Source organism: Crinia signifera, chromosome 7 (assembly GCF_055691185.1).
Source record: "Crinia signifera chromosome 7, ASM5569118v1, whole genome shotgun sequence".
Classification (NCBI taxonomy): Eukaryota; Metazoa; Chordata; class Amphibia; order Anura; family Myobatrachidae; genus Crinia; species Crinia signifera.
Genome location: NC_139223.1, coordinates 150088636 through 150112467, shown reverse-complemented (window position 1 = coordinate 150112467; position 23832 = coordinate 150088636). Strand labels below are relative to the sequence as shown.

The following is a 23832-nucleotide window of genomic DNA, read 5'->3' as shown; positions in this document are numbered from 1 at the left end:
CACATTTAAATAGCATCATCAACCCTTATTTTAGTGCACTGTTTTGATCTGCGAGTTACACGTAGACCAAAGGTGCTATTAAAGACGGAGTGTATAAAATAGGCAGCATTATGGGAACAAAATGCATTCAACAAGCAAACAGACCTTTAACATAATTTTAACAAGCCGACGAAATTATAAACTATCATATTCTGCCGATTCATGCAGCGCTAATAACAAGACTTTGCCTTATCTAAGCAGAGCGCTAATGGCTTTGTTAAAAATTGCCTCTTGCAACAGTGACCCCATAAGTCTCAAGGCACACTGTAAGCTGAACTGAAGATGACGTTCTATGGAGGTGCTGAAAATCTGGAATGCTACGCGATTCTCTAAAGATAGGTAGGCTTCCTATTACTAGGGTGTTGATACAAGCAAGTACCGTAGCTCTGTGATAGTGTGGTTTCACTAGCTTAGTTGGAAACCTGAGTTGACATTTAAACATCTTCTCCATTCAAAATACCCAGCTACCTGTATCTTCTTTCTTGTTAAACACTTTTTGCCATTGTAGTTAACTTTAAAATTTTGATCGTTTTTTTTCTTTTGAGCCTTTTTTTTTTTTTTTTTGTTTTTTTTATTCCCGTTGTGCTTTTTTTTTTTTAAACCACATGTTCTTTCTTTTGTGAAAAATAAGACCAGCATTTGATTTAAGATCCACTCATCCCTAGAAAATATGACCACAAGTGGAGATCATTTCATGTGCTGGTGATTTGTTGTTTAAAAATACTTCTTATAAATAGGAACACAAACAAATGCTACAGTTGTGTTTTTTTGCTGTTGTTTTTAATATCTTCTAGAAAAGAGGGGGGAAAAAATTGCCGTGCTTACACGGCTGCCTGGAACACGCATGCAAATGCCCACCAGGGCATTTCCCTTTGATCTCACTGTAGTATAATTAACACCTATTTTACCCACAACTCATTAAAGCGCTGTACATGAGTGATTCGATTTATTTAGCTATTATGCTCATAAAGATAACTAGCTCTCACTGTGCAGAAAAGCAATTATTACTTTAAATGAGAATGCACTGTATAAGTCCATGTATGTATGTATGTCTGTCTGTATGTTTTACACACAAACACCCTGTTTGTTTCTAATTTTACAATCCAGGTTGTTTAGTTGAGTATTGAGGCTGTTGCTATAGCAATCGCAGATGATTCTTGTTTTTTTTTTTTTTTTTTTGCAAACTTAGAGGATGCCATATTTACTAGAAGTTCCAAAAAATGCTGTTTGTGAAAACAATCTGCTTGACTATATGCAAATGTATTTAGATACATATGGAAATACTGCAGAAGTATATCAATACGTGTGCACATCTATTTACATTTCTTATGTTTTCCGAGTTAAGCAGTGGTGTGTTTTTATTTATTTTTTTGTATGTTTTTGTGGACTTTCTTTAATTTTATGGACTACCTCTTCATGGTAAGTTATCTCCGCAGGCTATGCGATGGTACTATTAATGCATGGATTAGATTTCTAAATAAGTAATCTTCAAAATGCAAATACGTTTACATATATTACTAGAGCGTTTAGGCTATATTAAAGTATTCACGTTATTATTCCACTTGCTCTGTACAGTGCAGCTTTTCTACCCGTTGGGTGGATATAGGCAGTGCCTGAGCGCCAACTCTCAACTCAGTTTGAACATGCCTGCTGTAAGTAAACTCTGTGACCCTCCAGCTGTTGTGAAACTACACATCCCAGCATGCCTTGCCATAGTTTTAGCATTCCCTATAAGCAAAACTGTGGCAAGGCATGATGGGACTTGTCGTTTCACAACAGCTGGAGGGCCATAGTTTGGACATGCCTGACTTACAGCATGTGCTATTTATATTTAGGTTCACATTTTTAATTGTCTTGTTTTTCCAACAATGGGGCGAATTTATTAAGCCTGGTGAAGAGATAGTGGAAGGTGACAAAGCACCAGCCAATCATCTCCGAACTCATTTTTCAAGCATATCTGATTGGCTGCTGCATTATCACCTTCTACTTTATCTCTTCACCGGGCTTAATACATCTGCCCTAGGGATGCCAATCCCGGGGCATTTTTTCAATCCTGGGATTTGGGATTGAAAAATGCTCAATCCCGGGATTCCTGATTGGCTTCCCTAAAAAAAAAAAAAAGTCCTGCTCCCCCACAAACTGCCCGCCCCACACATTTACTTACGTAGGCGGTGCAGCCGGGAGCAGTCAGGCGGTGCGGGTGGACGAGCACTGGGGCAGGGTCCGGCATTTCCCGGTGGTGTGACCATAAACTGTAGAGCAGGCCGGGCGGTGCAGTCGGGAGGGAGCGGCAGCGGGTCTGGCAATCCCCGGCAGTTAGGACGGAAGCTGTACAGCGGCAGTGTGGGGGTTTGGCCAGTGGGCTGCGCAGCGTGACCTTTGACCGGGTCATGCTGCGCAGAGCCGCACAGCTGGGCAGCGTCTGAACAAGGGCTCAGGCGCTGCCCGGCATTAGACTGCGCATGCGCAGTCTAATCCCAAAATCCTGGGATTGGAAACTCCAATCCTGGGATTCAAATCCCGGCAATTTTGTGGCCAAATCCCGGGATTGGCCACCCTAATCTGCCCCAATGGGTGATATCCTTATAGCATCAATAACTCGACCCATGTTCGCGGGTGAAGTTCTCGCTTACTACGCTCCCCCTTTAATACATTTTCTATTTGAAAATAGCAAAAACTGAAGACCTGAAAAGTCCAGTTCAAATTGGGGAGATCATCCTGTAATACCCCTTTCACACCAGCCTAAATTCCCGGGTTAGGTCCGGGAACAACCCGGGACTAGCTCTGGTGTGAAAGGTTCCAGGGACAAATTCCCGGGTTAATTTGCCGGCAATTCAACCCTGCTTAGGTAGCAGGGTTGCTCCCGGGTCCTTCCAGGGTTACTGGCTGGTGTGAAAGGTGCAGGGACATGTCCCTGCTTCCCGTGTTGCCTCTGCTAGTGCTGATTTGCTAGCAGGACAACTTCCTGTTGTGGTAGACACTCAGACACGCCCAGAGGCAGCATACAGCGTGCAGGGAGACACTGAGCATGTTCTGTAGCACCACAGACCCCAGAAGTTCATTTTAACCCCTGAAAGCCTGTAATGTGTGCCATGTCTTGGACAAATTAGTAGGTGAGAGAGCTATTAATCATTAGAAGGGAAGATGCTTTCATATGCCTTTTAAGTTGTTTTATACAAGTAAACAAAGGCTGAAACACTACAAATGTTTTGTGTCTTAATAATTAATAATCCATAATCTTATGTGAGCCTAAAAAAGGCCATTTTCAATGCTATACCTCATAGAAATGCAGGGTCATCCCGGGTTCAGTGTGAAAGGTGCCGACTCGGGTTGTCCCTGCTTCAAAAGCATGTGTGAATGGGTCCCAACCCGGGAATGTCCCTGCTTGTCCCTGGAATTTAATTCCCGGGTTTGTGTCTGTATTTCTGGTGCGAAAGGGGTATAACCTAAAAAAAATGGCAAAGTAACAGGGTAACCATATAAAAGTATAGTAGAAGGCAAAGTAAGAATTCGGGGACTTAAAATGTGGTAAATGTTTGCAATATGCAACTAAAAAAAAAAACTGAAAAGAGAAAAAAAAACGTTTGTATAAAATGCTCTCAGAAAATCTGGGATATATGAAAATGGTTGTATGTATATTTTTGGGTCAAGTAAAGGCACTTTCAAAAACCATGCCAAAATGATTACTCCCACCTGCAAGCCTAAAAATGCTTGACTAACTCATAAAGCACTCACCCCCCCCCCCCCCATTTCCATCACTTTGCACTCTTTCACCCTAACGCTGTCATTTCATTATTGGCTAATTAAAAATAATTAAGCTTCAAAGTGACTAGTCATTAAGAGGGGTTGCCAAGGGGTTCTTAAACAAGTCCCAACATTTTTACCCAAGAATAGGGATTTTCCCCAACTGTTTACAAGCTTGGAGTAGGTGAAGACATTTGCTATAAACTCTATGGAGAATTATCGCATGTGCATAACAAGATGGTTGCAATAAAGTGGTTTGCAAAAAAATATAGGTACTCTTTTCCTAGCACGGTGCCCATCGCATCGTATACCATAAGCCATATAATGGTATGCGATGTTACGCGATGGTAGCCGATGTTATACAATTTTAAAATCGTATACCATCGCATTGAATGCCATTGTATGCCATATACATTGGTATACAATTTAAAATTGTATAAGCACCCTAATGGGTGTTTTCAATGTTAAATGGGGCACCCTATAAGATTATTAATTGTATAAGCACCGTGAGGGGTGCTTACAATGTTAAGCACCCCCACTATCAACGCCAACCCAAAGCATGGCGGTATGCGTCCTCTGACCTTTTTCATACCCCCACCATACACGTCGGCGTGGAGTTGATTTTAGATAGTGTGGCGAGCGCAGCAATCCACCGAGCCCGAAGCGTGGCGAGTGCAGTGAGGCCCGTGAGGGGACGCGGAATACATGTCAAGTAATACTCGGGGCTCGCTGCGTTCGCCATGCTTCGGGCTTGGTGGATCGCTGCGCTCGCATTATATAAAATCAACTTCACGCCGACGTGGATAGTGGGGGTATGCAAAGGTCGGAGGACGCGTACCGCCGCCCCTCGCGGGCTCACTGCGCTCGCCACGCTTCGGGTTGGCGTAGATAGTGGGGGTGCATTTAACATGGTAAGCACCCATTAGGGTGCTTATACAATGTAAAAATCGTATAGGGTGCTTAAATCGCATCGCATGTGGCTAAATGGCATGCGATACGATGCCATACGACAGAAAATCGGGGGCGCCGTGCTAGGAAACAAGTACCCGAATATATGCATATTCACTTTTTGCCACTAAAATAGATTATCACATCTATTTGGATAAACCCGTATGTACTACTAAATTACTGCTTTCCTTCTGTGCTTTTCAGCCATGCCTCCGGTAGCAATTCTTCCCCTGCACTTGGTTAAAGACTCAAAGTACAGATAGTGGTAGATGCTCAAATTAGTTCAGTAAAACTTTTCAGGTGCATGCAAGGGAGGGGTTAATACTTAGTAAGTAATAAGTCATTGGTTCCCCCCGGCACACTGAATAGTTTTAGCAACCAATCTTGAACACAACATGATAATAGAATTCAGAGATATTGGTTACATATACCTGCGCAGGTGTATGACATGATGATCCCAAGCCGCGTCAAGGCTCAAAGCCCAGTTAAAATGAACACTTGAGTTACAAAATTTTGCTCTGTGTGCATACATACATACATACATAGTCTGAATTGTGCACAGTAATATCTGTCCAGGCTCCCGTGGTGCAGCTGTTTAACCAAAAGAGGCTCACCCAAGCCAATTAGGAAGTTTTGCATAGAAGAAAAAATGGAAATGTGCACAATTGATTATTCCGTATTTGAGAATGTTTTTAGACTTCAATGATGTATCTTGCATTTATGTTGTACAAACACATCAAACACAAATATTTTATTTGTGCATAAAACAAGGTTTCAAAACTGTATCCAGGCAAGGGATCTACAGCAAAAAGATAGACAACCATTAGGTCGACACCATTAGGTCGACATGAAAAAAGGTCGACACAAGCATTAGGTAGACCGTGTCTAGGTCGACAGTCAAAAGGTTGACATGATTTTTTTTTTTTTTTTCACTGATTTTTGAGCCAACATGTGCCAACAGGTGGTATTTCATGCCCTACCATCCACTAGGGCGTGGTGGGAGAATAAAATAGTGCCCGAAGCATTGCGAGCGATGCAGGGGGATGCGGTGCACTTCAAACTGTGTCCATGTCGACTGTCGACAATCGAGTCAAAAAACTGAAAAAACCCTTGTCGACCGATACACTGACCTAATGCTCGTGGCGACCTTTTTGCTTGTCGATTTTAATGGTGTCGACCTAAATGGTTTTCTATCTTTTTGCTGTAGATCCCTTGTCCCGTTCCTTCAAAACATGAAACAACAAAGTTTTACCACTTTCACACTGCCTAAATGTTTTAAAAACCAGTGTTTTTAAACTGTTTTTAAACGGTATTTAAAATGGGTCTGAGCCTTCACATTGCAGTAGATTACCGTTTTAAATACCATTCCCACAGTCAACTCGTTAATCCCCTGAACACGATTCAAGGCAGCCAGCCTATCACAGGTCTGTAGTCTGTTGATTTTACTAAATACCGTTTCAGAGCCATTCTCACTGCATAAATAACGGCTCTGAAACGTGTAGGACTCTGCTTTTTAAACGTTTTGAAATACTGGTTATCTTTAACCGGTAAATGATCTCTGGTGCTTTCCCCACTGCAGCCTTAAACGTTTTAAAATGGGGAAAAAACGGCAATATACAGTTTAACAAGTGCAGTGTGAAAGGGGTATTTGTGTCCTATCTCAGGCACTGACTTTGAATGCCAAGCAATCATTGTCTTGCACATATTTAGTGCCAGTTACATATCATGTCCTCAGTAGTGCCAGTTACATTTCATGTCCTCAGTAGTGCTGTTACAGATGTCCCCAGTAGTGCTTTTAACCAAAAAAAATAAAAAATTCACTTTCTGGAACGTATGGTTTTCGGAATAAATTTAATAAGGGATACTCAACCTGTAATAAATAAGCTCACATACACATACATATAGGTTTAAGACCTCAGGTATCACCAGGTGAACACAGCGTTTCCTGGCATGGCCACAAGTATTTCTAAATGTGCGGCTGAATGCACAAGCGGTAGTCCGGTGGCTGGACAGATCAGAGAAGACTTCAGCGTCTGGAATCCACACACTCAACGCATTTCGTCACCGGGAACTTCGTCAGGCGATCACCATGAAAAGTCTAGGGGACAGTGGCATATACCTATATCCCGTGTATCGGATATTATTTATTTTTATTTGGACTATATAGTCCACATCGAATCAAGTCACCCTGAATCGCACAGTGTTAGCTTCATTCGATACAGATTCAATACCAATGTGCGGCCCGGCAGCATCGGGAACTAAAGCAGAACTAGACTGTGCATGCAAGTCTACTTCTGCTTCGGTCTGCTAGGGCAGTGGTTCTCAACCTCTGTCCTCAGGACCCCCCAACAGTGCACGTTTTCCAGGTCTACTCACAGGTGAAATAATTATTTCCATCTGTGATCTTTTAAAATGTGTCCATGAATAATGGGTGCACCTGCCGGGGGACCTGGAAAATGTGCACTTTTGGTGGAGTCCTGAGGACTGAGGTTGAGAACCACTGTGATAGATGCTCAATGCAGCATGACCCCCATCTGTGCCGTCCATTCCTCCCGGCTGATGGGCGGCACCATGCCGGGTCCCAGCGGGCATCGATATCGACGGCCGCCAGGTTGGCCTGTGTGTTGTATACACCCGAGATTTTGTGTATATTACAGTAGAGTAAAATGCAGTCACTTTGTTGCTAAAAATTTAAGGTCTAATGGGTGCTGACTCATCTTTTAGATTGCCCAAAGCAGTGGTTCCCAAACTGTGCACCTAGGCTCCCTGTGCTGCCTCAGAGCACTTGCAGGGGTGCTTCAGGTTGTTGGTCCAGAACCAATTCAAATTATTTATGGTCAATGTATTAGGCAAAATCAGTGCTCGTGGCTTTCCATTATAAAATATGTGGATTTCTCAACTGGCCAGTTGAAAAAATCATTAGATTTTGTTTTCCAAAATGAGTTTAAGCAGGGCTAAGTTTGTTAATGTCTAACTGGAAGACAGCAGCCTAGTCTGTACAGGGTTTTATATAAAGATATTCCTGAGTGTTTCCCACCATAGTGTGACTGCTGAAGTTCAGCTGTGTCAGAGATTGTGACATATGGGTCTAATGTTGCGAGCACTGTCTAAATTTAAATTCTGCACAAAAGCACTGATGTTGTGCAGTCTGTTTGATTTTTTCTCAAAGAGGAATACAATGATTTGTATAAAATGCGTTCTACATCCATAGTGATGTATTGTAATGTACTGTACAATGTTCTAATGACGGAAACCAGTATTCCTGCTGATTCTGGGTACATTTGCGGGTGTTGTTTTCTACTCCAAATTACGTCTATTCCATTTAACTCTATAATGCAAGTTTGGACTTTTAACATGCAATGGAGTCTAAATCCAAGAGGTGCGCTAGCATATTGGTTATTAAACCAGAAACAGGTTGTGGAACATTATACAGTATGGTGCATTGAGTCCGTTCCGTTAGCTATTCCTTTGTACAGCGCTTCTCATCGCCTGTGTATAATTGAGAATCAAACCGATAATGGCACAGTGGTGTGTATATATACACCATTGAACAGTATAATTGAGCCACACTGAACAAACTTATTATGAAGCGCACACATACTACACGTGACATTAATATGACATCAGTGCTTCTTGGTTGCATGGCAGAAATCCACAGTATCCAGCTGAGGTATCCAGTTGGCAGCTACTATGATAACCTCTAATGGTCAAGAGTGATTAGGTCGACACCTGAAATGGTTGACCTGAATAGGTCGACAATGACACAAGGACGACACAAGCAAATGGCCGACCTAGACATGGTCAAAACAGGAAATGGTTAACATGAGTTTTTCAGAAGTTTTTTTTTTTTTAAACCAAACTTACCATCCCAGTGGTCATACAGGTGGAATATAATAGTGTGCTCGGCGTCATTACACTTTTTTGGTGTCCATGTCAAAATAGACACAAAAAAATGGAAACTCTTGTTGACCTTTTCCTGTGTCGATCATGCCTGTCGCCCGTGTCGATCATGCCTGTTGACATTGACCGTGTCAACCTAGTGTACCTTTTCCATGTGTTAACTTAATCACTGTCTCTAGTGACTGTCTAGGTAGATAATTTATCCCAGAACCCCAGATGAAACCCATGTAAGCAAGAGGAGAGCATGTAAACTACATACATATGGCCTTGGTCAGAAGTATGTTCTCTGTGTGTGTGTGTGTGTGTGTGTGTGTGTGTGTGTGTGTGTGTGTCTATAGAAGTAATTTTATAGAAGATATAAATGTATACCAAAAATAATTTCTTCAAACCAACCAGCACCCCTGTCTAAAGGTGCATACACACTAGAACAGTCATGTCCAAACTGTGGCCCTCCAGCTGTTGTGAAACTACACATACCAGCATGCTTTGCCACAGTTTCACTATTAGGGAATGCTAACACTGGCAAGGCATGCTGGGATGTGTAGTTTCACAACAGCTGGAGGGCCACCTTTTGGCCATGCCTGCCCTAATGGGAAAACTGTGGCAAGGCATGATGGGACTTGTCATTTCACAACAGCTGGAGGGGCATAGTTTGGACATGCCTGCACTAGAATAATTTTTTGACTAATATCGTTCAGAAGGGCCCTTCTAAACGATATTGGTCAAAAAATAAGCCAATGTGTATGCTATGAACGACCATGCGCGGTCCTGTGGGTCGTTCATCAAGGTTGTTCAACGACTGTGCAGGCAGCACAATTTGGACATATTTAATAAAAAAAAAAGTAAAAGTTTATAGACTAGCTAGATGGTTCGTCTTTTGTCACATCGTTCAGTGTTTATGCACCACATCCTTCGTCCAGGACACTGAGGAAGTTTCTTATGTAGCGCAGCATTTTCTTTTGCACTTTACAAGTGGAAACAGTGATTAAAGCGACCTGGGTAGTAACAAACTGACATAGAGGTAGGAGGGTCCTGCTCGCAAGCTTACAATCTATTCATTGTACATTATGGGGGGTATTCAATGTCAGAGGCACGGCTGTCGAGCTAGCGCGACAGCCGTGCCCCTGTCCCGTTCTCGCTTACCTCGACTGAAACTCGGCAGTCGGGATTCAATGTCCCGGCCGCCGAGCGGCGAGAAGGGGGCGTGGCCGCGAGTTGCGGCCGGGAAGTGACGAGCTGCAGCCGGCAGCTCGTCACTTCCCGGCTGTTCTCGGCAGAACGAGCCCGACAGCTAGAGATGTCGGGCTCGTTCTGACAGAAAACCCTGTTCAATGCTGTCGGGGAAGACAGCATTGAATAGGGCCCGTCGAGCATCTCCCCCACGGGAGATGCTCGACGGCGATTGAATCTCCCCCTATGTATGCACAGTAACACCCAAACCTAGACTTTATGTTTAAGAAAAATTGAGCAAAGCGATGTAATAAACAAGCAAACCCAGATAGGTGCTGTGAAAATAAAGCAAAAATACCCTTGGCTAGATCTAGATCAGTTTACCAAAATCGAATCAAGGGGGTTTTATGGGCCTCCACCAACAGGACCACCTGCCATGTAAAATGAATGCAGCTAGTGCCAGTAACCAAGCGCTGGTGTTATGTAAGTGTGCTATAATTAGATGTAAATGATTGTTCACCCTTTATCACATTTCCGATTGAAAAGCAGAGGCTACAATAAAAATATAATAACCTCTTTGGGAAAAGTGAGCTATCATATGCAGGAGATCCGGTGCTGGTCATTCACCGGTCTCTTTATAGCTTCAGCGGAATGCAGAGACAACTGTCCCGAGACTTACCCTAACTGTAGCTACAGCAGTGGTCTTCAAAGTAATGCAGAAAGGCTTCCACGTTTAATACCAACGAACAAGTGACATTTTGCTCCCATGAGGACCTTTTTCAGGATCTAGTAGCAGACCATCTAACCGCATCCATCCTCCCTTTATCCAGAACCATCATCCCAAAACAATCATCCTTTCTACCTTTTGCAGAATCAAATCAAGCACTACCTCACAGGAAGGACTTTGTGGTAGACGAATGAAGCGGCATGATTGGTTAGAAGCGAAAATCACGCAGTTATCTGCATTGATACCCAGTGTATGAAGGAGGAAAAGCGTGGCAAGTAACGGGCAATATAAGCACCTATCCTTATATATGCTGCCATCTACAAGATTGCTTGCCCATATGTGGGGGCAATGTGTGAATGGTCAGAAGAACTGACCTTTCCAAAACCTGCAGCTATCTAGATCAGTGGTTCCCAACCCTGGTCCTGAAGTACACAGTGCACATTTTCCAGGTCTCCACACAGAATCACAGAATCAGAGGCAAAATACTTAGCACCACCTGTGGATCTTTTAAAATGTGGCTGAATAATGAGTGCACCTGCTGGGTGACCTGGAAAATGTGCACTGTTGGGGGTACTTGAGGACCAGGGTTGGGAACCACTGATCTAGATCAACATACACCGCAGCAGGGTCCCGGACTGCAGCGTCTGCCAGCTGCGGGCTGCACAGGTAATTCTTATGCATGCGCAGTTGAGCCAGCTGGGCACTTTGGCGCTAGGCTGATTTGCTGTGTGCAGCCTGCCAGCAATCGCTGGAGCAGAGACTTATTAAAATATTCCAAAATCCGCAAATATCCCTTATCCAAAATGCTTGTGGTCCTGAGATAAGGGATACTCAACCTGTACTTTCTGTGTATGAAACAAATCTCCATATTTTACCATTTTGTACGATGATCTGTTTTTTACATTTGGTAGAAAAGCTTTTGGCTATACATACCAAAAAGAATAACCGAGTGACCTCACAGGCAATTTATTTACCAAATGACTAGCTATGAAGTCACCTCTTTCTTATTGCTGGTCTTGTAGAAGTCAGAAAGCGAAGTAGAAGTACATAAAACACTGTGTGACCTGGGTGCCGGATGATCTCCCATCATTCGGGATTCCGACGGTCAGTACATCAACAGTCTAGTTCCCAACTTACACGGGCTATGCTCCGTAGTGGGGTTCCATGGCCCCATAGAGGGACAATAGCACCTGTGACCTAGAGACTTCTTGGTGCTCACCCCGCTGTCTGAGTACCGGCAGTCGGGAGTCATACATCGGCCAAATGACAGTAGGAATCCTCATATCACACCTGTGTGATATTTGTTTTCTATGTTTCTGTGTATTTGATGCTCCTTCCAGTATGTAAGACTCTGGGCCATATTCATTGAAAAAAATTTGCTGTGTTTTATGGCGACTTTGTGCTATTTTCGCGTTGGAAGGAGCATTTTGCTCTCCAAAAGTGAACCACCCTATTCAATGTGATATTTTCGCCGTGTCTCTCCGTGTAGCAATTCTCCATCTTTTCATGGAGAACTGGAATGTGAACCTTTAAACTAAAAGGTTTTTTTTTTTTTTTGGTGTCAAAAAATCAGGAATTTTTTTCTGTGAAGGGTCTTGTTATTTTTTATTCATGTGCTTATAGCACATGAATATATATTTAATTTTAAAAATAATATATATATATATATATATATATATATATATATATATATATATATATATATATATATATATATATATATTTTTTTTTTTACACAGAGCAGCCAGCAGGGGGCCGGAGCTCTCGAGCCGCTCATTAGATATTCATATATTCACTGCACCCGATCATTACATATGCACGATTGGGTGCAGTGAATACTGGGTCCCCCGCTGGCTATAGGGGGGGGCAGCTTGTGCTGCCTGGGTCCCGGGGAGCCCTCCTCCCCTCTACATATGTTCTGGGGCAGCCAGGGAGACTTTAATCTCCCTAGCTGCCCCCGGCTCCCTGCCGCGGACGCCCGCTGCAGGGGTTAAGACTCACCGCGAGTGGCGGCGAGTCTTAACCACATTGAATAGTGGGAGCAGGAGTGGCAGCGAGCCCTCCGGAACAGGGCGAGTGCATGGCGAGAGAAAAAATCTCTCGCCATGCACGGCAAATTTTTCTCATTGAATATGGCCCTTTGTGGCTTTGCTCTTACAGTGCCTCAACTGGCCCTTTTGAATGTACTGACTGCACTTATTACAGGCCTGGATAGCTCACTGCATTCCAAGGGTCCGCACACTGGTCTCCCAAAATACACTGAATTGTTGTAAATGTGCTAATCTTCCACTTGATTACCTAGAGTTTGTTGTTGCCCATTGTAAAACTAATAGCATGTGGACATACCATGGATGAAGGCTGGATACAGCTGGTGCTGTGACTTTTTTGTTTAAAACACCTGAAAGGACTTTCGTCTAAATCAGGGGCGGGTAATAAGCAGCCATCCAGCTGCTGTAGAACTACATATCCCAGCATGCCTTGCCTTCGTATTGCTATATGGCCATGCTGAAACTGATGCAAGGCATGCTGGGATGTGTAGTTCATTAACAGCTGGATGGCCGCTTCTTGCCCGCACCTGGTCTAAATAGTGCGTGTTTCAGGGTTTAAATTGTGGGAAAATTTGGAGTAATTGAAGATTCTTCACCCAATGACCTCTTTAGACCATACCAACATACTGTATACCTTGCAGAGTTACCCAATTGGATGCTGGTGTTCTACATGGATCATAAATTCTATACTGTATATTCCTTCCTGTTCAGGTATTACCCATCCAGTGCACAATAGTTTGATCTGTGTTTAGGGAAACAGATTGTCAGCGGTGAGACATCATTGGCCATAATGTATGAAAGCCATCTGATTTTGTTCCTAGCTGGCTATAATTTTGTTGTCATTTCACATAACTTTCTAGTGTAATTGATGTGACAGGACTGGGTCGTATATCCAGTCCCTTACCTGGTGCTCACTTTCATGTTTAGCCTCTCCCTGACATTGAAGATAAGGTGGTACATAGGTGTCACATCTACAGAAAGCATTACCGTTAATACATAAAGCAGTTTAAAAATAACTATAAATTTTGTTTCTCTGTTATGCCAGAAAAAAAAACAACAAAAAAAAACAATAATTGGTGTTACTTTTCCTTCCAGAAAGAGAGAGATGTCCTGATGGCTGTAACGGCAGGGGGTTCTTTTATTAATATTATAATTAAATGAGGTTTGGGAACACCGCCAAGGCTGATACGAGTGAATCGTGCAGTGTCCACTGTTGTTCAGCTCTCCTGTCCAACAAGGAATTGACGTGACAGTTTTTTTTTCTTTTTGCAGGTTGTTATCGACGCCTTCAGACTAATCAATGCCAACATGATGGTTTTGGGACATGAACCAAGGCAAACCACGTCCAATCTCGGTCACTTAAACAAGCCGTCTATTCAGGTAAGTCACCCAGAACAAAGGGCCAGTTAATATGCTGTTTCAGGAATACATTTTTATTTTTTATTTATTTTTTTGTATACTGTTCATATAGAATACATTTTTTTTTTTTTTGTGCACAGAGGGTTCCACAATTCCTAAAATTGTACACAATATCTTCAAATCTTTTATTAAGTATATTTAGTTGTGACGTTTATGCTGTTGCCTTGGATTGCTCACAATTATACCCACAAAGCCGTTGTGTGTCGTATTCCGAATCAATATTCTCCAACCTGCTGCACCTGGGCGTATGAATACCTTTGTGGGGAAAATAAAACGCCAGGAGTGGAATACTGGTTTGCTCAAAAATGGCAGAAACACCAAATATTTTACTTTGGTTATCCATTTGCGAGGTGCCAGTATATACCTTCAAACATGAGACATTCCAGGAGGGACAAAATGCTCTGTTCCTGGACTTCCTTTCAGTGGCAGTTGCAGATGTGAGGCTGCAGCCTAGACCAAAGATCAATTAGGGCTGCCACCCCAACTGCCAAATATCGCCAGCCGAAACTCCCTGGCAGTTGGTGCAGCTCCCCGATTTGAATGTTGGACTGTGCTGCAGTTCCACCTCTGCAATGGGTTCTAGCAGAGAAATCCAGGAACAGAGTATTTTGTCCCTCCTGAATGGGTCATGTTGGGAGAAGGCTGGCCGATCGGCGGGATCCCGGGATTTGGCCCCTAAAACACCGGGATTTCAATCCCAGGATTGGAGTTTCCGATCCGGAGATTTTGGGATTAGACTGCGCATGCGCGGTCTAATGAAGGGCAGTGCGGCTCTGCGCAGCGTGACGTCAGAGCTCACACTGTGCAAGCCACACAACTGCCGCCTCGCCTGACTCCTATGCGCTGACCTCCCGCTGCCTCCATGAGACCACCCACCCACCGAGGCTGCCTGCATGATTCGCCTCTTCACGGACCCCCGTACCATCGCCCGACGTCCACCCGCCCAGGCTGCATCGGCCCTGCCGCACTGCACCTGTAAGTAAATATGCGGGTGGCCGGGGCAGGTGTTTGCATTAGGGAAGCATATCCCGGGAATCCCGGGATTGGGCATTTTTCAATCCCGAATTCCGGGATTGAAATAATGCCTCGGGATTGGCATCCCTAGTTGGGAGGTATCGGAGTAGTGAGCTACTTTGCACAAATATTAGGGAGAACAGTATAGAGAGACCAGGATTACAAGATGGAAAACTAAACAAAGACCTGACTGAAAACGAAGGTAATGGCACTTTTTTTTTTTTTGTTATTTTTTTTTTTTTTTTTTTTGCTTGGGGAACTTCCATGATCAGAAAAAGGCATAGCCAAAGCAAAATATTTATAGGGCTCTGGGCTGTAAGATTCCCCTTTGTGAGGTTTAAAAGAAGAATTATTGTAGGTACTTGTGTACTTTCACGGCTCCCATTGCATGCCATATGTAGTGGCATGCGATGCGATTTTCCCGTGTTTTTATGCATTTTTTATAAAATCGCATGCGATCTGATGCAATGCATTGTCATTTTTCACAGAAATTATGGACATGAGTTGAAATCATGTAAAATGCACCCCAAATGTCATTTTTCACACTGTACCACCCCCACTATCAACGCTAACCCGAAGCGTGGCGAGCGGCGGCTGTACGCGTCCTACGACCTTTTCATACCCCCACTATCCACGTCGGCATGGAGTTGAGAATAGAAAGTGTGGCGAGCCACTGAGCCCGAAGCGTGGCGAGCGCAGCGGATACCTTCACAGGTATCCGTGTCCCCTCGCGGGCTTCACAGGTATCCGTGTCCCCTCGCGGGGCTCGCCACGCTTGCCACACTTTCTATTCTCAACTCCACGCCGATGTGGATAGTGGGGGTATGAAAAGGTCGTAGGACGCGTACCGCAGCCCCTCGCGGGCTCGCTGCGCTTGCCACGCTTCGGGTTGGCGTTGATAGTGGGGGTGGTACAGTGTGAAAAATGACATTTGGGGTGCATTTTACATGATTTCAACTCATGTCCATAATTTCAGTGAAAAATTACATCGCATCGCATCAGATCGCATGCAATGCGATTTTTCCGTATACGATGCACATCGTGGGAGCCGTGATTGTACACAAGTACCTTATTGTAGTCTGGATTTGTAAATTAAAAATGACGTGCTAATTAATAGGCTTAAAATAACTGGTGTGTTTTATACAGAAGTAAATATTTCCACAAGGCGCACGATCACACCTCTGCAGCACGCTGCCACGCGAGGTGGGAAGTACTTCTCACAGCAGTCACAGTCAGACTGCAGAGAACCACTGTGTAAATTGGGCGATTCATACATGGGCTGGGGAAAGTGATGTCACAGTAACTGACATGACTGCACTCTCTGCTTTTGGGTCCTGTATGAGAACCCATAAAGATGCAGAAAGAGCCGTTAGATTGAGGGATGGAAGGGAAATACTATGACAGAGCTGTAGACACTGAGACATGTATTTTTTTTTAACTTTATCTTTATTTTTATCTGTAAATCCCAGATCCGACCCGGCTTAGATCCTTCTTCCAAATGCCGGGTCAGATCCGGGATTTTTGGTGTAAAAGGGGTAATAACCAGATTTTTATTATTTTTGTAGATACTTTTCATAATGTAAGTAGCTGTTAGAGCACTTGGCACTGTGTTTGTTCCTCACAGACTTATCACTACTGTTAACTACTGCACTTAAGGCCCATCCATACACACTGGGTGGTTTTGAGCTGAAAGCTGCTCAAAACACCAAGTTTGAGCTGTTTTCAGCTCAAAGCCGCCCAGTATGTATGGCCCGGCGATGATCTCTGCTGCACGCTCACGCATTATCGCTGCTGCTCATCTGCTGGTAATACCAGCAGATGAGCAGCTTTGAGGATGGCTTTGCATAGCGCTGTTCTATGCAAAGTCGTCTGCCCCCTGCTGAAAGTGGGCTTTCCAACCAGTGATGGCAGCGGTCATCATTGTCCATTCACGCTAAGCATAGTCGCCCAGTGTGTGTGGATCTATACTACAGATAATAAAGCTAAAAATGTCATTGTAGCCGGCAGATGCATCAGTAATAGCTACAATATCTTAATTTACACTGTTTATGTATGTTTGTATACGTGTGTGTGTGTGTGTGTGTATATGTATATAATATGTTATATTTTCCTCTCAGTTTTTACGGTCTTGGGCAGTTTTACTTATGTTCACCTAATTAATTGCAAGGGGGATCATTGTTGGGTTTGCTTCAAAATATAATATTCCGTTCAGAGAATTGGCCTTTACCATGCAGCTGTAATCCTAGACTTGCTTTGCTGTGGTTGGAGACCGGTGTCTTGGGATTTGTGGCTTCCAATGTTTTGTTTTGAGGTCTGTCCTATTGCATAGTTAAGCTTTTAATCATTAATTTACTTCTTCTTTAAATAGTGTTCATTCAGAATCTTTCTTGGACCTAGCACCTACAGTAAAAGAACAATGATATAACATAGCTATATATTCTTTCTTGTGATTATTCCCTTATATTACATGAAGTGTGCATCTTAATGAGCGTGCAGCTTGCTCCGGCTTTGTTTGTGGCTGGTCCTAGACAAGTCCATGCTTGTAAGTTTCTAGAGAATAGAGAACACTGGACCCTTTAGCCAATCTATAATGACCTTCAGCGTAAACATCTTGATCCTTCATTATATTTTTAAAAGGCATAAGTATATCCTACACATGCCATTCAGAATGACTGCATCCAATTTCATCTTGGGGTTTTACTAATTGAGGATAACAGCAGCCTGCGCGTGCCATGGTTATATAATTAGTGTTTTTAGCTTTTTTTTTATTGCTAAGCAAAAGACAGACTGCCTCAAATAGATCATCTGCAGAGTGTTAATCTGGTAGAATTGCGGAATGCTGTTACGGTTCTGTTGGATTAGTAGAAAAACACCCAGGTTACATACTACACCTATTATATTACTTGTGTGCCAGGATAGAAATGAATGTAAACCGCCTATGCACATAAAGGCTTATGGATGGGTCACGGCTGTCTCACTGATCAGCTGGTAGCCAGACTGATGCCATTTTTGCTTTTGGATTAATGGAGAAAGGCTCTAAATTACCCCAATATGTGCTGAAATGGGGTGGTGATTGGTTTGTCCAACGTTTCCTGATCACATATAATAATTCTGTGTCAAACTAGATGATCTTTGCACAGTTTTGGTGGACTTAGTACTATATAGTGTTTCTTTTTGTTTTCGTATTTTTAAGACCTGAATCATGCCCTCCGTTAGGAAATACCGCGGATGTCTCAATGCAAAAAAGACGGCTCTCAGTGACTGACTGCTAGCAGGAGCGTGTGCTCACATAATGAGGGCGCACTGTTTGGCCAACGTTTTGGGAGTTTTTAATAAAAAAAAAAAAAAAAACTACTGCAGCAACAAGTGCCAACTTGCTAACATTTTTAGTTTCCCTGCTAAATAAAATAGAAATGACCTATTGCAAGTTTCACTGAGCAGTAAAAGTGCATTCATTTATTGTTTACTACCCAGACAGCTTAGGTTCGATCAGTGTATGTATGTATGTATGTATGTATGTATGTATTATGTATTAGATGTACATCAAGGAATCTTACCAACAGAAGCGATTCAGGGATTCCACACAGTTTCAGTATATCCACAAACCTCAAATTCTGACTGAAAGCTCTAATGTGTAACATTCACACTGTATATTAGATCATAATGGGACCAAGCTGAATAATATCTTTATGTTGGGTTTTAGTGTCTCCTGTCCAACACTTTGTATTGGATTGGCTTTGGCTAGGTGTGACAAACCCACTTGGGTGAGAAACCCAGCACGGAGAGTATGGGGTTTCTCATTTGACTCTTAAAATCAGCATCAACTACTACGGTAGCGACCAGATCTGGCTTTACAGCTTGATGCTGGAACAACCAGATCACTGCAGTTTGATTGTCCTTGTGGCTGTTACAGCAATCTAAATTATGAACATTTACAGATCAATCATAAAGGGTGAAAAAAAAAAATGCAATATACTTTCTTTTCAATCCTGATCAAATCGCACAACGCTGTGTACACATTCGACTTAGACTATATAGTACAGATCTGTACTGTATAGTACTATAGTCATGTATGCACAGTCTATTTTTCTCCTTGATTTTGATGCTGCAGGGCCGCACATTGGGATCAAATGGGTTTCATTTTCCTTTCGATTCCAATTTGCTTATATGAGGAAAATCAAATAGAATAATTTACAAAATCGAACAGTGTGTAATCCCTAATGGTTATTAAAATAAAGCTGCTACCGTGTTTCCCTGATAAGCCCTACCCCGAAAATAAGCCCTAGCGGAAAGTCTGAAAAACAGTGGTGTCTGTGGAAGCAGGACTGGGGGCGTGGTGTCTGTGGAAGCAGGACTGGGGGCGTGGTGTCTGTGGAAGCAGGACTGGGGGCGTGGTGTCTGTGGAAGCAGGACTGGGGGCGTGGTGTCTGTGGAAGCAGGACTGGGGGCGTGGTGTCTGTGGAAGCAGGACTGGGGGCGTGGTGTCTGTGGAAGCAGGACTGGGGGCGTGGTGTCTGTGGAAGCAGGACTGGGGGCGTGGTGTCTGTGGAAGCAGGACTGGGGGCGTGGTGTCTGTGGAAGCAGGACTGGGGGCGTGGTGTCTGTGGAAGCAGGACTGGGGGCGTGGTGTCTGTGGAAGCAGGACTGGGGGCGTGGTGTCTGTGGAAGCAGGACTGGGGGCGTGGTGTCTGTGGAAGCAGGACTGGGGGCGTGGTGTCTGTGGAAGCAGGACTGGGGGCGTGGTGTCTGTGGAAGCAGGACTGGGGGCGTGGTGTCTGTGGAAGCAGGACTGGGGGCGTGGTGTCTGTGGGCGTGGTGTCTGTGTTAGTTAAAATAAGCCCTATGTCTTGGAAAAAAAATTATGAGGGAAACACGGCGGGTGCCTGAAGGCTCCCCGACAGTCGGTATTCCGACAGTCAATACTCCGACGTCGGAATCCCGACTGCTCCCTCGTGGGGATCCACGACCCCCATAGAGGGAGAACAAAACAGGTGGCGAGCACAGCTCGCCACCATGCCCGCAAGGGGCTTCATTGTCCTTCCCACGCTGTGCAGTCGGGATTCCGACGTCTGACTAATGACTGTCGGAATCCCGGCTGTCTGGTAATTATACCACACCCGACACGGTATGTGTAATTACTTCCTGTTGAACAAACAATTTACTATTCCTTTCATACTGTACAGTAATATATTGCTTCCTTCTTAAGACTTTACATATAATATCCTTTTGTGTCATCTAGTTTAAACATTTGCAGTATCCAAGAAATTAGTTTAAATGTTTAAACTGTCTCCTTATATGTAAAACATGTAACATTTTGTGTATGTAACGCTAATCTCTCTCTTCCTTTTCAGGCGCTAATTCATGGCCTTAACCGGCATTACTACTCTATAACCATTAACTACAGGAAAAATGAACTAGAACAAAAGGTTTGTGTTGACATTGTCCGTTACGTGTGCATTATTTGTGTATGATTTAATCGTCCTTGTATGTCCCAATACAAAAATAATATACAAAAAGAGGTCATCTGCCATGGTTTCTGCTAAAGAGAAGTATATGTCCCCACTAACTTTTTATTCTGTATTTTCTATACTGTGTTCCTAGCATCCTTCAAGAGGGCTTATCTGTTAAAAGCCTGAACTGGCCTGATACTAAATATCACCAACACATAAATCATAGTATATTTATTGACAGAATATGGACATCCCATATACTGGCAGGAGCAAGTTATATTGCGAACATCATCTTCATGGCATTATTAAATGATCAAAAGAGCACAGTGACACTGGAACTTCAGTAACTCCAATTATTCATTTAAAATAGTTTTTTCTCAAGAATGTATTTGTTACAGCAGTGCTGGCCAAACCGGTCCTCGGGATCAATCTACAATTCATGTTTTCCAGACCACCCAGCTGGTACACACATGTAGTCATTAAAACTCATATTCCAGACATGTTACATTCATTCCTAAAGGACACGTTATTGGTAGGGAAAACATGAACGGTTTGTAGATCTCGAGTACTGGTCTGGTCACCTCTCTGGCTACAACCCTTAAGTGTTTTTTTTTCCCTTTCTTTACATACAAGCTTAAATACCTTTTTGTGGATGCATCAGATATGCGTTGTTCTTTTCTATGCATCTACAGATCATTATCTCCTTACCCAAAATCATTTTGGGGAGAAGTCCCATAGGGCTGCCGCAGCTCTCATGGAGGACAAACCTGTCCCATCAGCTGTATTCCATTTGTACAATACTTCACAAATAATGGTGCACCAGAATTCTGCAGTTTGTCGCCTTCTGTCATGGTCATATAACCACATTGTAGAATGATGTTGCCTGTGATGGATTTTATTAAAATAACCTGTATGATTGTTTCTGATTGTTGTATGCTTTTTCATTGATGTAACTGATGCACAATTCTTGTTGCAGATGTTGTTGAATTTACATAAAAAGAGTTGGATGGAAGGTCTGACACTTCAAGACTACAGCGAGCACTGTAAGCTCAACGAGAGTGTGGTGAAGGAGATGTTGGAGCTTGCAAAAAATTACAACAAGGTATGTAGAGTCCAACCTAGTAACAGGTCCTTTTTCTGTAGGGTGCTCCCCACAGTGCATTTAATACACTTCATATACATGTGATATAGGCACTGATAACGTTATTAATGGGAGATATGTGTCCCAGATCTTTGTTTTATGTGATGTGTACACCCCAGGAAATTTCTGCGTCTGCAAAGCAGACTTGATTACATTGTCAGTTTTTTTTTTTAAAAAGCTGGATTAGGGTCTGGGGTTGGTTGAAGAGAGGGAGGCTTCACCATCCAAAAGGCCCAGTTCGGTACTTTTAGGATGTATGCCTGAGAACAGGCAAATTAGGTTTACACCTGCAGAGGCTGATTTAAGCTGTGTGGAGAACTTAGCTCAGTGGGCAGTATTCAATGTAAAATATCGTCGTGTGCAGCGAATCCTGTTTAGGATTCGTGCATACTTGCTGTGTTCCGGAGGGCTGACTGCCACTTGCTCTCCCAGTATTCAATGTCGGAGGGGCTCGTTGCCCCTCGCTGCGAATCTTAACCTCTGCAGCGGACGAGCGTCCGCTGCAGGGAGCCGTGGGGCGGTGGCAGGCAGGGAGATGGAAGTCTTGAATACTTCCCAGTGTCTCAATACCTGGGGAAACAGGCAGCAGGCCTATGTGAGACCCTGTGACTTACTGGTTATAAGTAAATGTGCATTTGTCTATATTTGTGGTAGAGGCAGTAGGCCCTATCACTTTGAGTTAGGGAAACATATGTTAAGTTAGTGCCCAGATGGGCTAGAATATAGTTTTATGTTTTGTTTATGTATTGCACAAATAAAACTAACCATGGCTAAATTGCTGCTGAAAGCCTGGATTGGTGTGCTGGTTTCCTTGTTGCTGTGCTTTTAAAGGTATCCCCTACCCTGGCTATATCACACACAGTATTAAATGCTTCAATATGAATGCCACGGTTTACTAGGCCGCCATTTTGGAGCCGAGGCTTCAGCTGACTTCCTGGCAACAGAAAATTGTACATAGATGTGGGGGTTGTTCATTGTGTGCTGATTTTTCTGACGGGGAATATTGGCACGCACCTATTTAATGCGCCCAGCGATCGGTAAATACGGCTGCAAATTCGACCGTTTAGTGGCCATTTTTGTTGCAGCAGAGTCGACTCTGCATTGGCGAAAACATCTGCTAAATTGTTGAATTCACAGCTGTTTTTGCCGATCTGCAGGCCATCTAACCATCACAGAAGTTACGACGGTCTGATAGATTGAATGGCTCCAAAGTTAATTAGACCTATTATAAGTGCCGATATTTCCAACTTTCGGAAATATCGGAAGTGATTAAATACCCCATAAACTTTATTTAAATATTCCTTTCTTTAGTAAACCCTCAGTCTGCTAGGTCATTGACAAAACAGCTTAATATGTAAAGTTAAATTTTTTTATCATAATTTGCCTTTTTTTGACATTAAACAGATAGTCACCTACCATTCCTAGAGGTACAATCGCCTGAAAACTTTTGCCGAATGTTGACAGTGACCGTGGCGATATTATGAACCTTGACATTTGACATGTCCCTATAACATGCACACCAACATCATAATACTGCCCCAAACTTATACTGTCATTTAAACTGAAATATAACCAATTCTTTTCTAATTGATTTTTATTTTCCATCTGCCTCCTGCAGGCTGTAGAAGAAGAAGATAAAATGACACCTGAACAACTTGCTATAAAAAATGTTGGGAAACAGGTAAAAGTTTATAAGACGTCATTACTTATAGAGTTTGATACATAAGATGATTAGACTGCTCCTAAGATGATTAGACCGCTCCTCAGCAGCTAATGTGTATACAGATGAAGAATTTAACAACTTTAAAGAAATACTGTTCTTGCCTGATCATATGTATTGTATTCTGTGTTTTTATGATCATTATTTTGGTCATTGCGGGTAAAACACACTTCTACCTGAGCTACAATTTACACCTCACCCAGACTAGCACATCAAACTAGTATCCCTTTCACACTGCACGAATAACCCGAGTCTGACCCAGGTCACTGTGCGGGGTGAAAGGGCCTTTTGAAAAAAAACTGGGTCCAGCAACCCGGCAATCTGACCCAGGTTGCTGGGCAGTATGAACGGGTAACCCAGGTCCAGTTCACTTCTATGGAGGAGGCAGCAGTGTTACCTTTGTGGTCTGAAACAAGCATAATACCGTTTTCAGACCGCAAATGCCGAGTCGCACCTGGGATTAGTACACTGGTCCCATCCCCAGAGCGACATGGCATATGCGGTCTGAAAGC

General features: G+C 43.2%; 1 protein-coding gene across 1 annotated transcript in view; it reads left to right on the top strand.

Moving 5' to 3' along the window:
* The window catches only part of PSMD14 (proteasome 26S subunit, non-ATPase 14), an 89390-nt gene that overhangs the window by 63028 nt on the left and 2530 nt on the right, over window positions 1-23832 (top strand). The window contains exons 7-10 of the mRNA XM_083153952.1: window positions 13849-13956; window positions 20361-20435; window positions 21436-21561; window positions 23219-23281. Of these exons, the coding sequence (XP_083010078.1) occupies window positions 13849-13956; window positions 20361-20435; window positions 21436-21561; window positions 23219-23281 (372 nt within the window). The remainder of the gene's footprint in view (window positions 1-13848; window positions 13957-20360; window positions 20436-21435; window positions 21562-23218; window positions 23282-23832) is intronic.